Source organism: Vipera ursinii (assembly GCF_947247035.1).
Source record: "Vipera ursinii genome assembly, chromosome: 1".
NCBI classification, from domain to species: Eukaryota; Metazoa; Chordata; class Lepidosauria; order Squamata; family Viperidae; genus Vipera; species Vipera ursinii.
In genome coordinates, this window is record NC_139512.1 from 9930368 (window position 1) to 9947506 (window position 17139).

At 46.3% G+C, this 17139-nt stretch overlaps 1 protein-coding gene across 2 annotated transcripts; it reads left to right on the forward strand.

Moving 5' to 3' along the window:
• Positions 1-14: 14 nt before the first annotated feature.
• On the forward strand, positions 15-16098 carry LOC310641595 (uncharacterized protein). 2 transcript variants are annotated; one of them, XM_083364828.1, is made up of 4 exons: positions 15-233; positions 5898-6045; positions 9853-9911; positions 12612-16098. In XM_083364828.1, exon 4 carries the CDS (start codon positions 12619-12621, stop codon positions 13300-13302), a length of 684 nt encoding a protein of 227 aa, XP_083220954.1. In that variant the 5' UTR covers positions 15-233; positions 5898-6045; positions 9853-9911; positions 12612-12618; the 3' UTR covers positions 13303-16098. The 2 variants fall into 2 exon arrangements, with proteins under 2 accessions (XP_083220954.1, XP_083220955.1); XM_083364829.1 differs by lacking the exon at positions 5898-6045 and having other exon boundaries at positions 15-229.
• Positions 16099-17139: the final 1041 nt, after the last annotated feature.

Sequence of the window (17139 nt, forward strand, 5' to 3'; positions counted from 1 at the left end):
AACGTCTCAAAACCCGGATGTTTCATCGGGAAATCTACGTGCGTATTTCCCCATCTAGCTTCGCCGTCTCCACGTTTAACCTTTTCCCGTGTCGGCTGCCTTTGCGAAGGACGTCTCGCGAGAGTTGAGAGAGAGAGAGAGAGAGAGAGAGAGAGAGAGAGGCGGAAAACTCGACGCGGCGGTCTTGAAGCTGGGTATGGTCGCTTCTGGAACGCCTGGATACGGGAAAGTAGGTGAGGTTGCTGGGCTGGAGGGTTGCGCTGCAAGAGTCTCCTTCCTTCCCTCCCGGAAGAGATTGGCAGAAACTTGGAGAGTCCCGAAGGTGCTTTTTCAGGAGGCAACTGGACTTCCTTGTTTTTTTCTATGAAGACGTTTCGCTTCTCATCCCAGAAGCTTCTTCAGCTCTGACTGGATCAGGGGTCTTCAAACTTGGCCTTTTTATGACTTGTGGACTTCAACTCCCAGAATTCCTAAGCCAGCATGTCTGGCTGAGGAATTCTGGGAGTTGAAGTCCACAAGTCATAAAAGGGCCAAGTTTGAAGACCCCTGGACTGGATGGTGGAGAATGGGAGGATTTATAATCCTTGCAGACAGCTGGTCATTTGCATTCTTTCAGAGGGTCGTTGAGGCCACCTGGAGATTTACCTGTGTCCAAACAGCCTGCGGCCGTCTTCAGCAGTGAAGGGACCCAGGGCAGAAAACATCCTGCAGCCAAAAAAGCTCCGCTCCCATTTGCACTCCCTCGGGTGCCCTTGAGGAGACAGGTAAACCTCCCAAGTGGCCCTAACGACCCTCTAAAACTGGAGTCTTCAAACTTGGCCCTTTTATGACTGGTGGACTTCAACTCCCAGAATTCCTGAGGCAGCAATGGCTCAGCTTGGAAACCTCTCCCTTTCCCCTCAGCATGGCTGGCTGAGGAATTCTGGGAGTTGAAGTCCACCAGTCATAAAAGGGCCCCTGCACTAAAAGGATGTAAATGACCAGCTGTCTGCAAGGAGTATAAATCCTTCAATTCCCCACCATCTGAGGGTCTGAACAGCCCTCTCTCAACAGAGGGGGAGAGATATGACATCATCTGTCTCCAGTCTACAACACGGTCCTTTCAGCACTTCCAAGAAGGCTCCACACCCATTTGCCCCACTCAGGTGACCCTGAGGACACAGACAAACCTCCAAGTGGCCTCAACGACCCTCTAAAAGAAGGCAAATGACCAGCTGTCTCCAAAGAGCATAAATCCTTCCCTTCCCCACCATCCAGTCAGAGTTGAAGAAGCTTCTCGGATGAGAAACGAAACGTCTTCAAAGAAAAACAAGAAAGTCCCGTTGCTTCTTAAGAAAAGCACCTTTGGGACAACCATGACCTGGATGACTGAACATCTCCATAGACCTTTGGAAGAGTCTTTTGGCGTCCCCAAGAAGTGCTCTACCTTCGTTTTGTCCTCCAGGTCCAATGGCTTCATTTACACGACACGTGGAACCTGGTGTTCGCTGAACCATCCATGGATATGTCTGTGTAGAATCTCAGTCAACCAGGTCATGGTTGCCCCCCCCCCCCCGGGTGCTTTTTCAAAAGGCAACTGGACTTTTTACCCTTCACTTCTCATCCAAGAAGCTTCTTCAGTTCTGACTCGCTGCTGTGGAATGGAAGGATTAACAGGACTTACAACAGTTCGTTTAGTGTCCGTTTGAAGTTACAATGGCACTGAAAAAAGTGAATTATAACCATTTTTCATGCTTACGACCGCTGCAACATCCCCATGGTCATGTGATCAAAATTCAGACACTTGGTGACTGGTTCATATTTATGACGGTCACAGTGTCCTGGGGTCACCTGATCCCCTTTTGTGACCTTCTGATAAACAAAATCCATGGGGAAGCCACATTTACTTAACAGCCAGTTTACTAACTTAACAACTGCAATGAATCACTTAACAACTGTGGCAAGAAAGGGTGTAAAAAGGAACAGAACTCACTTAACAACTATCTTGCTTAGCAGCAGAAATTTGGAGCTCAATTGTGGTCGTAAGTCGAGGATTCCCTTATATTCTTTGCTGTCATCTGATCGTTAGCACTCTGAAGATTGATTGCTAAAGTTACAGTTGCAAGAAAAAGTATGTGAACCCTTTGGGATTACGTGGAGTTTTGCATGAATTGGCCATAAAATGCGCTCTAAATGTCATGTAAGTCACAACAATAGAAAAAAACAGTCTGCTTAAAATAATACTACACAAACATTAGCTGTTGTCATGTTTTAATTGAACATAAGATGGAAACATTCACAGTGCAGGGTGGAAAAAGTATGTGAACCCCTAGCCTAATGACTTCTCCAAGAGCTAATTGGAGCCAGGAGTGAGCCAACCTTGACTCCAATCAGTGTGATGATATTGGCTGTGTTGCTGACAGCCGTCCTGCCCTTTAAAAACACACACCTGTTTTGGGTTTACTGGTCTCAAGAAGCACTGTCTGATGTGAACCATGCCTCGCAGAAAAGAACTCTCAAAAGACCTACGATCAAGAATTGTTGACTTGCATGAAGCTGGAAAGGGTTACAAAAGTATCTCCAAAAGCCTTGATGTTCATGTGTCCATGGTAAGACAGACTGTCTACAAATGGAGAAAGTTTAGCACTGTTGCTACTCTCCCTAGGCGTGGTCGTCCTGTAAAATGACTGCAAGAGCACAGCACATAATGCTTAATGAGGTAAAGAAGAATCCTAGTGTCAGCTAAAGACCTACAGAAATCTCTGGCACATGCTAACATTTTTGTTGACACATCTACAATAAGGAAAACATTAAACAAGAATGGAGTACATGGGAGGACACCACGGAGGAAGCCATTGCTGTCCAAAAAAAATACTGCAGCACGTTTGAAGTTTGCAAAAGAGCACCTGGATGTTCCACAGCACTACTGGCAAAATATACTGTGGACAGATGAAACCAAAATTGAGTTGTTTGGGAAAAACACACAACACTATGTGTGGAGAAAAAAAGGCACAGCACACCAACATCAAAACCTCATCCCCACTGTAAAACATGGCGGAGGGAGCATCATGGTTTGGGGCTGGACGGATTGTTGTCATTGATGGGAAAATGAATTCCAGAGTTTATCAGGACATTTTGCAGGAAAACGTACGACCATCTGTCCGCCAACTGAAGCTCCGCAGAGGATGGGTGATGCAACAGGACAATGACCCAAAGCATACAAGTAATTCAACAAAACAATGGCTTCAACAGAACAGAATACGCCTTCTGGAGTGGCCCAGTCAGAGTCCTGACCTCAACCCAATTGAAATGCTGTGGCATGACCTTAAGAGAGCGATTCACACCAGACATCCCAAGAATATTGCTACACTGAAACAGTTTTGTGAAGAGGAGTGGTCCCAAATTACTCCAGATCGTTGTGCAGGTCTGATCTGCAACTACAGGAAACGTTTGGTTGAGGTTATTGCTGCCAAAGGAGGGTCAACCAGTTATTAAGTCCAAAGGTTCACATACTTTTTCCACCCTGCACTGTGAATGTTTCCATCTTATGTTCAATTAAAACATGACAACAGCTAATGTTTGTGTAGTATTATTTTAAGCAGACTGTGTTTTTCTATTGTTGTGACTTACATGACGTTTAGAGCGCATTTTATGGCCAATTCATGCAAAACTCCACGTAATCCCAAAGGGTTCACATACTTTTTCTTGCAACTGTAACTCTAACTCTAGTATGGAAAAATGTATAAAAATGGGAAGGAAGGAAGGAAACTCTAGTTAACTTCAACAACTTTCAGAGGGCTAACAACTAGATGACTGCAAGGAATATAAATCCTCCCAGCCTCTACCATTCAGTCAGAACTGAAGAAGCTTCTTGGATGAAAAGCGAAATGTTTTCAAAGAAAAACCAAAGTCCGGCTGACTTTTAAAAAGCATCTTCGGGATTACCTAACAGATAGGTTAGGTTTGACATTGTAGGCCGCCCAGAGGCGCCTTGTAGCGAGATGGGCAGCAAACAGATTTAATAAATAATAAAAAAATAAATAGGAAATAGGGTTCCCGTAAGAGCCTAGCCTAATTTAGCAGGGTTGATCCCGGGCGCCTGAACTCAGCCAGTTCTTTGTTCTGGGAGAAACGGTCCCAGCAGTCCCTGGCGTGACTTCAGTGTTGCAAGACAGCCAGCAAAGCTTCGTTTCCCACGTGTTGGGCTACTCCTCCCGTTCACCCTGGCAGGACATGATGGTGTTGCCTTAAAACTCAAGTTTGCCTCAACTTGTAGGAACCGATTCTCTGAATTTTTATTTTAATCCCATTTATATCCCGCCCTTTTCCGAAGACTCAGGGCGGCTTACAATTTAAGGCACAAATCAATGTGCTTAGCAATAGCCTTTATTCTATGTATATGCCTGCTTATTAGGGCTTTCGCCCCCCCCCCAAGCGGCATTATTACAAAGTCAGCTTATTGCCCCCAACGATCTGGGTCCTCATTTTACCTACCTCGGAAGGATGGAAGGCTGAGTCGACCTTGAGCCTGGTGGGACTCGAACCTGCACTAATTGCAGGCAGCTGGTGTTACTTAAGGAGGCATTAGCCCACTGCTCCACCAAGGCTCTTTTGGAAGGGAAAGTGGTTTGTGAAGGTGGGTTCCCCCCCCTCCCAAAAATACGAATCGCCAAACAGTTCAAGCAAAAAAAAAAGTTTATTAAGGCTCAGGCAATATTTATTCCTTTATTCATGCGTGCGTGGTGCCCTGCCTTTATTTTTGTAAAACAGCTCAAGGCAGGGAAAACATCCAGTGCTCCCTCCCCCTGACCTATATGGGGATAGAGAAACAAAAGTGAATATATTTAATGCATCAGACAGCAGAGGATTAGACAACAAAAAATGTTGAGTTCATGTGAGACTTGAACAACAGGAAACATTAACTCTAGATAACGTTCCTGGCAAGTGGAAAATTTATGGATTCTGTTATTCCTTCCGCTGCAGCCCCCCCCCCAAGCATTTAGACTTGCAAGTGTATTCAAGGACTTTCGGAATACTTACGCTATTGTTTACTGACTGGAAAGGCAAGTTCTCCATCTCAAAAGAAATGACCTTGGCTAAAGAAGAAAAACAGGCCTCGACTGCTGTGTTAAAAATGCTAGTATCATCTCGAAAAATGCTAACGATAAAGTTTCAGATAAGAATTGGAACTGTTAGTCCTCCGTTGGGGAAATTACAGTATATAGCCGGTGTTTCTCAACCTAGGCAACGTTAAGCAGTCTGGACTTCAACTCCCAGAATTCCCCAGCTAGCAAGGGGGAATTCTGGGAGTTGAAGTCCATACTTCTTAAAGTGGCCTTAGTTGAGAAACGCCGGATTGATCCAATGCAATCTGAGCTGTTTCCTACCATTTTAAAGCGCTGCCTCCAAGCCTAAGTTCAGATTTGTTTCTTTTCGAGGCTTTTAAATGCAGGCAGTCCTTAACAGCCATTAGTTTAGCGACCCTTTGAAGTTACAGCTGCATTGAAAAAAGTGACTCGCAAGCTGTCCTTGCACTTAGACCGCTGCACCATCCCCACATAATCAAAATTTGGACTCTTGGCAACCAGCATATAGGTAGAATAGAATAGAGCTGGAAGGGACCTTGGAGGTCTTCTAGTCCAGCCCCCCTGCTCGAGCAGGAGAACCTGTACCATCTCAGACAGTGATGGAGTGCCCACGATTTCTGGTGGCAAGCTGTTCCACTGGTAGATTGTCCTCGCTGTCAAGAAGTTTCTCCTTAATTCCACGCTGCTTCTCTCCTTGATCAGTTGCCAACCATTGTTTCTCGTCCTTCCCCTTGGTGCTTTGGAGAATAGCTTGACTCCCTCTTCTTTGTGGCAGCCCCTCAGATACTGGAACACTGCTATCACGTCTCCCCTATTTCTTCTTTTCTCTAGACTGGCCAAACCCAAGTCCTGCAGCCGTTGTTCGTATGTTTTAAGTCTCCGGGCCTTGGATCATCATAGTTGTTCTTCTCTGAATTTTTTCCAAACTCTCAACATCTTTTTTGTGATGTGGTGACCAAAACTGTCTGCAGTATTCCAGGTGTGGTCTTACTAGGGTTTTATTAAAGTGGTACTAATACTTCGCGTGATCTTGATTCTATGCCTCTGTTTATACAAGCCAGGATTGTTAGATAATGGAGAAGAGCTGTTATTTCTCCCTATACAGAGAACAGGCAACAGACGGCAACTCGTGTTTTTTTAATCCCATTTATATCCCGCCCTTCTCCGAAGACTCAGGGCAGCTTACAATTTAAAGCACAAATCAGTGTGCTTAGCAATAATGGAAGCTACATACATTTTACTGTAGATTTCATTACTTGTAACAAAATAGGGCTATTTGTCACTGGTTACCATTGATGCTTCTTTAAAAAAATATGTGTGTGTATGTGTGTATGTATATGTATAATCCATCCCAAGTTTATTATCTTCAATACCCGATGAGGAGTCAAGTTTCTTCCCAAAATAGGTAGAAAGCAAGTCTCTAAGTCAGATGGTAGGTTAATGTTAGCTGCAGCAAGCCACAAAAACTTAGTTTGAGACCATGGATGTATAATTGGGAAGCCTAGCCAATATCAGTCATCACTACCACCACCACCATCGTCAAACTCTCAACATCTTTTTTTGTGATATGGTGACCAAAATAGTCTGCGGTACTCCAGGTGTGGTCTTACTAGGGCTTTGTAAAGTGTGAGAGAAAACGTGCAGAGCGTCGGCTCAAAAGTTTTGCCCCTCTGTGCATGTCTGCGAAGAACTAGGAAGTATTGATTTAGGGTTACAGTTTATCCGCTAGCGAGTCAGTGCGTGTCTGCAAAGAACTAGGTCTAGGAAATATGGACTTAGGGTTTATACTTCAGTCCATCAGTGAATTAGCATATACTGAACCCACCAATAACAAAGGCGACCCATATCTGTTTCAGAATCCTCCACTAGAATCCAAAGCAGTTCTAGAAACATGGCAAGGTATAGATGAAATGAATGATCTCTACATGCAGAACTTAGTTCATGCTGTGACGATTATGTTAAGCTTCAGCTGAACATGTTTTAAAGTGATTCTTACTTGGCTGGAAACAATTGTTTTATGTCCGTAGGGAACTATTTACAAGTCTGGAAAGGAAAGCCCTTTTCTTTCCACTGCCGAACACTGAACTGGGTCTTTCATTGTGTAGTGTCCTAAAAGACAATTTTGTGTGCTTTCGAATAAAGTCAAATTTAGGGTATGTATTTTCAGTAAAGGAGATAATTAAGGGTCACCTGTGAAATGCAAGCTTTTAGGGACTTTCTGTTGGCAGAAACGCTGATTCTTCCGACACGTGTGATTTCCTGTTTGATGTAATGAAAATTATGTACCTCCTAAGGGGTACAGTCGAATCAATAGCTAATAGAAATTACAGCAGAATAAAACGATTGTGCATCCTTAAGGAGTCTTTTATGATCTTTTCCGTTTTTCATGATAGGACAGGGCTTCTCAACTGGGGCCACTTAAAAATGGGTGGACTTCAACTCCCAGAATTCCAAGATTGAGAAACACCGCTGTAGCATTGTGATATACTGTATGCACGTATGTTAATGGCAACCCATTAAAATTGCAACAGAACAACTAAGATATGCATTATCCACTGAACTGAGCTACTGGCTATAAGGACCTGCCTCAACTAGATCTCCCAAGGAAACAGGCATTTTTTTTCCAAAGGAACTTTTATTGAGAGTTAGTGATAGCAGGAAGGCAAAGCAAGGTCTGAAGATTTTGCGCGCAAAAAGTTACATCAAAATGCCCATTCGGGTCTCCCCCCCCAGTGTCCAACTGTCCATTTGAAATCCAGCCAATCCATTTCCTCCCTATGCCTGAATTGCCTGCTAACGAACCTGCCATTCCTTCCCTCGAGTGAGCAAATCAGTTGCAGAACATTTGGCCGTTGTTAGGAAAGCTCTGGATGAAGCCAGGGCGGCATATAAGGCCCCGGCAGATAAAAAATGGATGCAGCCTAAACCCTTTTATATAGGGCAGGGGTAGGCAACCTTGACTCTTTTATGACTTGTGGACTTCAACTCCCAGAATTCCCGAGCCAGCCATGCTGAGGGGAAAGGGAGAGGTTTCCAAGCTGAGCCAGGTTGGCTCAGGAATTCTGGGAGCTGAAGTCCACGAGTCATAAAAGAGCCAAATTGCCTACCCTTGATATAGAGGATAGGGTTTACCTCTCCGCTAGGTTTTTACAGTCATTGCAACCATCCCAAAAGTTAGGGCCGAAGTATATCGGTTGCCAGATCGCTGAGGTAACCCAGGAGTAAATGCAGTACACAGTAGTTTGTATTTAAATGATGCTTTATATTACACTATATCTACAAATATACACTAGAAATAAAATACATACACATGGTGAAACAGCAAACTCCAATACACAGCAGTTACAGCAGTCGGACGAGAGAGAAAGACTCCAGCAAAAAACTTCCCTTTTATACTCAGACTCTTAAAGGGATACACACACCTGCTGAGTCATTCCTAGTATTGCATCATCCATATTACATTACATCTTTACATAATTACACAAGCTGTTTAGCCTGTAAATCATCATCCTGACATCGGTCCTTTTCCCATTAAACGTATTATAAATCCTGTCACCGTGGAATTAGAACTCCCTAAGAGTTTACGACAAATCCACCCGGTTTTCCATTGCAGCCTGCTGAAACCCGAAATTACTTTTGCGTTAAGGCCTGCCTCTGCTGCTACCCCGTGGACTTTGAAATCAAGGACATTCTAGACTCTCATAAACATCATGGGTCCACTCGGTATTTAGTTTTCTGGAAAGATCTTCCTGCTTCGCAGAATGAATGGGTCTATAACACGGGTCCCCAACCTGCGGTCTGCAGCCCACTACCGGCCACGAAAATGGGGGAAGACTGGGAGGCACGTGGTGCAAAACCTCATGGCGCAAAAATGGCTGGAAACCGGGTGCCGCACAGCACAAAAACGGGGCGGTACTAGCGCCCACGTGGCAAAAACGGCGCGGTGGTAGCGAGTGTCACACGGGCGCTAGCATCTCCCCCCGTTTGCATCACGCATGCTCGTAGACCCGTTTGTGTGCCTGTGCACGCGCATAAAATGCTTCCTTCCCCTTTCCCTCCAGCCCCCCAACAGAGAGGTTGGTGACCCCTGGTCTATAAGAAGCACGTTAGAGCTCCTAAGTTGCTCAAACCGTTTCATGAACGATATCCCCATAAACCTGATTGCTAGGTGTGTGTTCCTCTTTTCCCCCCTTCCTTTTTCTTTGTTTTACAGGTGGATCTGCCGTTCTTTTAAGGGGGGGCGTATGTCAGAACCCCCAAAATGTTTTCGCTGACGGTTTATTGCCTGTGCCTATGTATTCATTTTTCGGGGCCTGCCATTCTGTTGGAAGGAGTGGGGAGGGGCGCTTTTTCGTTGGGGAACGTTATTGCCTTGCTCTGCCTTGCCCTCCCTCCATGTGAAAGGAAGATGGTCTGAAAACATCTGTCTTGTCTCCAGACAATCGAGTCTGGTTTTCATTTCGCAACAGTCCCAGGCTCCGTTGCCTGGAGATAAAGGCAGATGTTTTCAGACCACGTTCCTTTCACACGGAGGGAGGGCAAAGCAGAGCAAGGCAATTACGTTCCCCAACGAACAAGCACATCCCCACCCCCACTTCCAACAGAATGGCAGGCCCCAAAAAATGAATACATAGGCACAGGCAATAAACTGCAAGCAAATCCATTTTGTGTGTGTGTGTGTGTGTGTGTCTGTGTGCGTGTGTGCTGATACTGGCGTTTTGTTCCTGTGACACCGATGCGCAGCCACAAACCTTCTCTTTCCATGTTGGTGTCTTCACATTTTTAGGTCACGGAATATTTTCCCTAACCATTTGGTCTCGAGAGCGGGATTAGACGTGAAAGTTGGTAAGTATTGGGGGACTGTGGGATGGGATACCGTTTTTCGACTGCCCCCTCTTTCTCTTACAGCAAAAGAGAGTTTGGTAAAATGGAGGTGCAGGAGAGGGACTCAGTGGCCCCTTGCAGGGAAGTTAGAGATTAGCAGCTTCTGGAAAAAAAATAAAAATTGATCCAGGGCACGAAGGCCTGGAGACTAAAACATACAAAGAACGGCTGCGGGACTTGGGTTCGACCAGTCTAAAGAAAAGAAGAAATAGGGGAGACACGATAGCCGAGTTCCAGTATCTGAGGGGCTGCCACAAGGCAGAGGGGGCCAGGTTGTTCACCAAAGCACCAGAGGGAAGGACGAGGAACAATGGTTGGAAACTGATCAAAGAGAGAAGCAACCTGGAATTAAGGAGAAACTTCCTGACAGTGAGGAGAATCAACCAGTGGAACAGCTTGCGACCAGAAATTGTGGGCGCTCCATCACTGGAGATTTTTAAGAAGACACTGCACAGTCACTTGTCTGAGATGGTATAGGTTCTCCTGCTTAAGCGGGGGGCTGGACTAGAAGACCTCCAAGGTCCCTTCCAGCTCTATTCTATTCTAGGGTAGACTAAGGGGATTTAGAAAGATCCTTCCCAGGCAGTTTCCGGATTCCTTTGCCTTACCCAAGGTTTAGTCCCTGTCTTACCACCGTTCGTTTAGTGACTGTTCAAAGTTACAACAGCACTGAAAAAACAAAATGGCTGATGACTGTTTTTCACACGGCCGTCGCAGCATCCCCAGAGTCACGTGGTCAAAATTCAGAAGATCGGCAACTGACTCATGTTTATGACGGTTGCCGTGTCCCAGGATCACGTGATTCCCCTTTTGCGACCTTCGGGCCAGCAAAGTCCGTGTGGGAAGCCAGATTCACTTAACAACCGTGTTCCTAACTTCACAGCTGCAGTGATGCACTTCACAACTGTGCCAAGGGAGGTTGTAAAATGGGGCAAAGGTCACTTAAAACAACTGTCTTGACAACATAAATTTGGGGTGGTGGCTGTAAGCTGTGGGCTACCTGTATGCCTCCTCCACTTGCTTTCTCCACAACTTGCCTGGCTGAGGAATTCTGGGAGTTGAAGTCCACAAGTCATAAAAGGGCCAAGTTTGAAGACCCCTGGTTTAAACCAATAGTTGTGAGGATCGCCTGCATGAATGATGATGCTGATGTAAGGCACACTGTGAATTTTTTTTTTTTGATACACAGATGTTAGCCGAATTGCATTCTGTCATTGGCTTATCAAGTCATACAAAGGCAGCCGTTTGCAACCTGTGAGTTGCCTTTTCCAGCCGTGCCTTTACAGATTGTCCTCAGCTTACGACCACAACTGACCCCCTGATTTCTCTTGCTAAGCAAGACACTTTAAGTGGCTTTTGCTCCATTTTACGACCCTTCTTGCCACAGTTGTTAAGTGAATCGCTGCAGTTGTTAGTAACACGGTTGTTAAACGAATCTGGCTTCCCCTATTGACTTTGCTTGTCAGAAGGTCGCAAAAGGGGACAGCATGACCTCGGGACACGGCAACCGACACAAATAAAATGCCGGCTGCCAAGCGTCCCCATTTTGATCACATGGCCAAGGGGGATGTCGCAATTGTGCAAAAAATGGTTCTAAGTTGCTTATTTTCAGTGCCGTTCGGACAGTCATTAAATGAAAGGTTGTAAGTCAAGGACTATCTCTAGTCACTCACTCACTTTTGGTGAACATGTACCTGATAATGTTAATCCAGTTCACAAAGTGCCTATGGAGGTTCTCCGTCATCCAGGTCACGGTTGTCCGAAAGATGCTTTTTTCAGGAGGCAACTGGACTTCCTTTGTTTTTCTTTGAAGATGTTTCACTTCTCATCCCAGAAGCTTTTTCAGGTTCTGACTGGATGGTGGGGAATGGGAGGATTTATACTCCTTGCAGACAGCTGGTCATTTGCGTTCTTTTAGAGAGTCGTTGAAGCCACTTGTCCTCAAGGTCACCTGAGTGCCGCAAATGGGCGTCGAACCTTGTTGGAAGCCTCTGAAAGGACTGTGTTGTAGACTGGAGGCAGATGATGTCGTATCCCTCCCCCTCTGTTGAGAGAGGGCTGTTCAGTTTTGACACAGACGGCCTCTTTGACTCCTCTTTCAAACCAGCGGTCCTCTCTCTCCAAAATGTGGACTCTGCTGTCTTCGAGAGACTCTGCTGACTCTTGTCCCGATGGGTCTGAACAACCCTCCCTCAACAGAGGGGGATGGATATGACATCATCTGTCTCCAGTCTACAACATGGTCCTTTGAAGGATCCACACTCATTCGCACCACTCAGGTGACCCTGAGGTCACAGGTAAGACTCCAAGTGGCCTCAACGACTCTGTTGTTGTTAGTTGCGAAGTCGTGTCTGACCCATCGCGACCCTATGGACAATGTTCCTCCAGGCCTTCCTGTCCTCTACCATCTTCTGGAGTCAACGACTCTAAGAAGGCAACTGACCAGTTGTCTCCAAGGAGCATGAATCCTTCCCTTCCCCACCATCCAGTCAGAGTTGAAGAAGCTTCTTGGATGAGAAGCGAAACGTCTTGAAAGAAAAAAACAAAGTCCGCTTGTCTCTTGAAATGGCATCTTTGAGCCAGTCCACGGAGATTTTGGCTGCGAGAAATCCGTGAAAAGCGTTAAAAGGTGCGCTGCGGCCTTTTGTTCTGCTTCCCCAGGCAATTCATGGACCCCCGACTCAGCCCTCCCAAAACCCGGCTGCGGAAACGGAGGAAGAAAGCCGTCTGGAAGCCAAAGAGATGTCCGGCTGTCCCCGACTTACAGCTCCACCACTGTGACATCTGCGGGAAGGACATTAAGCACCAGTCCAATTTCCGGGAACACCAGCGCATCCACACGGGAGAGCGCCCGTACCAGTGCAAGCGTTGCCAGAAGACTTTTGTCCGGGGCGCCGACCTCATTAAGCACCGCCTGGTGCACTCGGCCGTCCGGCCCTTCCGCTGCCGGATCTGCGGGAAACGGTTCAAGCTGCAGGCCGACCTGGACAAGCACGGCAAGGTGCATTCGGACGAGGCCCCCTTCCCCTGCCACTTGTGTCCCAAGCGGTTCAAGCGATCTTCCTGCCTGGTGAAGCACCTGCGGATCCACACCCAGGAGAAGCCCTTTGCCTGCTCCCACTGCAGCCGGCGCTTCAAGTGGGAAGCCTCGGTCAAAGAGCACGAGCGGGTCCACACGGGCGAGCGCCCCCACCGCTGCGACCAGTGTCCCAAAACCTTCACCCACCGCTCCACCTTCCTGCAGCACCAGCGCACCCACCAGAAGTACCCCGCCTTCAGCTGCAAGCACTGCACCAAGTCCTTCAATCACAAATCCAACCTCTTGAAGCACGTCCGTCGGTTGCACTCTTAGGCAGAGGTTCCCCAACCTTTTGGGGGCACCAGGGACCACTGGCTCCGTAGAGAAAGGTTTTTCCACAGACCGGAGAGTGTGTGGTTTTGTGTGCTGCCTGCATCCCACGGACGGGGCTTTGCTTGTTTGTGCGGACCGGTTGCTGGCATGCCGTGGGCCGGTAGCGGTCCACGGACCAGGATTTGGGGACCCCCACTGTTAGGGGCCAGAGGGTGAGTGAGGAAGGGATCCACAAGTGACCCCCCCACCTCCTCTTTCAAGACTTTGTGAGATGTGCAACGGCTTTCTTCTCATTGGCAAAAGCTCAAACGAGACAGTTGTCCCTAAATGTCTTGTAGAAGAAGTTTGTTGTTGTTAGTTGCGAAGTCGTGTCCGACCCATCGCGACCCCATGGACAACGTTCCTCCAGGCCTTCCTGTCCTCTACCATCTTCTGGAGTCCATTTAAGCTCAAGCCTACTGCTTCAGTGACTCCATCCAGCCACCTCATTCTCTGTCGTCCCCTTCTTCTCTTGCCCTCAATCTTTCCCAGCGTTAGGCTCTTCTCCAGTGGGTCCTTCCTTCTCATTAGGTGGCCAAAGGATTTGAGTTGTAGAAGAAGAAGCAGCAGACAAAAATGGAGGCGTTCCCTTTGACTGAGGTTGTTACCTAGTTGGGTAGTGAAAGGTCCACAAGAAAACCACCAAGCTCAGAGACCACCCAGGACTCCACACATACCCCGATCTTTTCCCGCCCCTTTGCCAAAATTAGCGCGTTGTGTTCATTTGTACAAAGAAATATGCTTCTCATGAGAGGAATTTTGATCACATGACCATGGGGATGCTGCAGTAGTCATGTGAGAATGTGACATGAGTTACTTATTTCATGCTGTTGTAACGGTCACTAACCAGATGGTTGTAAGTAGAGGACTACTTACCCATTTTGGACACGGTAAATGCCACCTCAGGTTTGAGCAGTAGTGCAGAGGTCTCCAACCTCTCTCAGTTGGCGGACCGGAGAGAGCGGGAGAGAAGCATTTTACGCGCGCACGCAAACACACAAACGGGGCCGCGAGCACGTGCAACGCAAATGGGGCGGTGCTAGCACTCACGTGACACTCGGTAGCACTGCACCGGTTTTGCCGTGTGGGCGCTAGCATTGCCCCATTTTTGTGCCGTGCAGTGCCCGGTTTTCGCACCACGTGCCGCCCAGTTTTCCATGTGTGCCGCCCACTTTTTGTGTCCCCCGCCGCCCGGTTTGTCCACATTTTTGCGCTGCACACTGCCTGTTTTCACACCATGTGCTGCCTGGTTTTCTCCGATTTCCGTGCTGTGTGCCATCCGGTTTTCACGTTGTGCCCCGCCTGGTTTGCACGCCACCTGGTTTGCCCCCTGGTTTTCTCCCATTTTCATGCCTCGCGCTACCTGGTTTCCCCCCATTTTCACGCCGGGCAGCGCCCAATTTTTGAGCCACCCGTTGCCCAATTTTCCATTTTCATGCCGTACACCACCCAATTTTTGTGCTGTGCACCCCCGTTTGCATGGCGGAGGTAGCACGAGTGGGGGTGAGTGCACTTAGCCTGTTTCGCAGTCCGGTGGCCAGTACGCCACGGCTTGGTAGTGGGCCACGGCCTGCAGGTTGGCGACCCCTGCTGTAGTGAGCTTTTATATACTTTACGATGCCTTCTGCCTTCGGTCTACCACCATGTTGTGCCTTTTTTAACCTCACCCAAAAATACGTATTATAATTCTTGTAAAACTGAGTGTTTCCCTTTGCTTGAGCATATGAAACAAAAACCAATCAAATGAATCCTAGAAACAATTTGTCATCAATGGCCAGTATTTTGGCACCTGGGTACCCAGTTTGAAAATCAGTGGACCAAAAACTGATTTTGGTTTCCTATGATGGATCTGAGGGTTTCAGAAAGTCTTTTTCCCCAGGTTTTATTTTCTGGGAATCTAAAAGTATAGGGCAGTGTTTCTCATTTTAAGATGTGTGGACTTCAACTCCCAGAATCCCCAGCATGTTGGCTAGGGAATTCTGGGAGTTGAAGTCCCTGCATCATAAAAGTTGCCACGGTTGAGAAACTAGGGGTTTTTCCATGCTACATTGCAAGGAAATGTAGAAAATTGCTTTTATGCTCAGTGAAGAGGTGGTGTAGTAATTCTCGTTATTACTGGATTCAATGTTAGCATGGTGTAGCAAATGTGATGATTGATATTAGCTAGGCTTCCCAATTATACATCCGTGGTCTCAGTCTACGTTTTTGTGGCTTGCTGCAGCTAACATACCATCTGACTTAGAGACTTGCTTCCCACCTATTTTGGGAAAAAACCTGACTCTGCATTGGGTATTGAAGATAATAATTAAATTTGGAATATATATATATATATATATATATATATATATATATATATATATATATATGTATGTATGTATGTATGTATGTATGTATGTATGTATGTATGTATGTGTGTGTGTGTAAATTTTAGATTGCTACACAAATATGAGCTGTCTCTGTTGTGACTACTGTCTGTCGATGGCCTTCGGTTAGGCCGAAACAGGAAATAAAGATTTGTCCCATGTTTGGGGCCTAGCAAGGTAATCTAAATAGTTAACAAGCATTTAACATACATATATATACATATACATATACATATACATATACATATACATATACATATACATATACATATACATATATATATATATAGAGAGAGAGAGTGTTTTGCATTTTTTAAAAGAAGCATCAATGGTAACCAGTGATGAATAGCCCTATTTTGTTACAAGAAATGAAATCTACACTAAAATGTATGTAGCTTCCATTAAAAATTTTTTTTACAAGTTGCTGTCTGTTGCCTGTTCTCTGCATAGGGACAAATAATAGCTCTTCTCCATTATCTAACAATCCTTTGGTTGTATAAACAGAGGCATAGAATCAAGATCACGCAAAGTATTAATTCCGCTTTATAAAACCCTAGTAAGACCACACCTGGAATATTACAGCCAATTTTGGTCACCGTATCACAAAGACGTTGAAAGTTTGGAAAAAATTCAGAGAAGAGCAACTAAGATGATCCAAAGCCTGGAGAGTAAAACATACAAAGAACGGCTGTAGGACTTGGGTTTGGCCAGTCTAAAGAAAAGAAGAAATAGGGGAGACATTATAGCATTATTCCCGTATCTGAGGGGCTGCCACAAGGCAGAGGGGGCCAGGTTGTTCACCAAAGCACCAGAGGGAAGGACGAGAAACAATGGTTGGAAACTGATCACAGAGAGAAGCAACCTGGAACTAAGGAGAAACTTCCTGACAGTGAGGACAATCAACCAGTGGAACAGCTTGCCACCAGAAATCGTGGGCACCCCATCACTGGAGGTTTTTTAAGAAGAGACTAGAGACAGTCACCTGTCTGAGACGGTATAGGTTCTCCTGCTTGAGCAGGGGGCTGGACTAGAAGACCTCCAAGGTCCCTTCCAGCTCTATTCAATCAGGAGAGGGATCGGGGTGGTGGTCTTCCAGTGTTTGGGGAGCTGTAGCAAAAAAGAGGGGATTGACTAGGGCACCAGGGAGCAGGACAGGAAGCAATGGGTCGAGGCTTAGCGGGGAGAGATCCAGCATGGAAATGAGTAGAAATTTCCTGACAGAGCAATTGATCCATGGGCCGTTTTTTTTTAAAATTCCATTTATATCCCGCCCTTCTCCGAAGACTCAGGGTGGCTTACAAGCTTAGCAGTAGCCTTCATTCTATGTATATGCCTGCTTATTAGGGCTTTCACACACCCCCAAGCGGCATTATTACAAAGTTAGCTTAATTGCCCCCAACAATCTGGGTCCTCATTTTACCTACCTGGGAAGGAT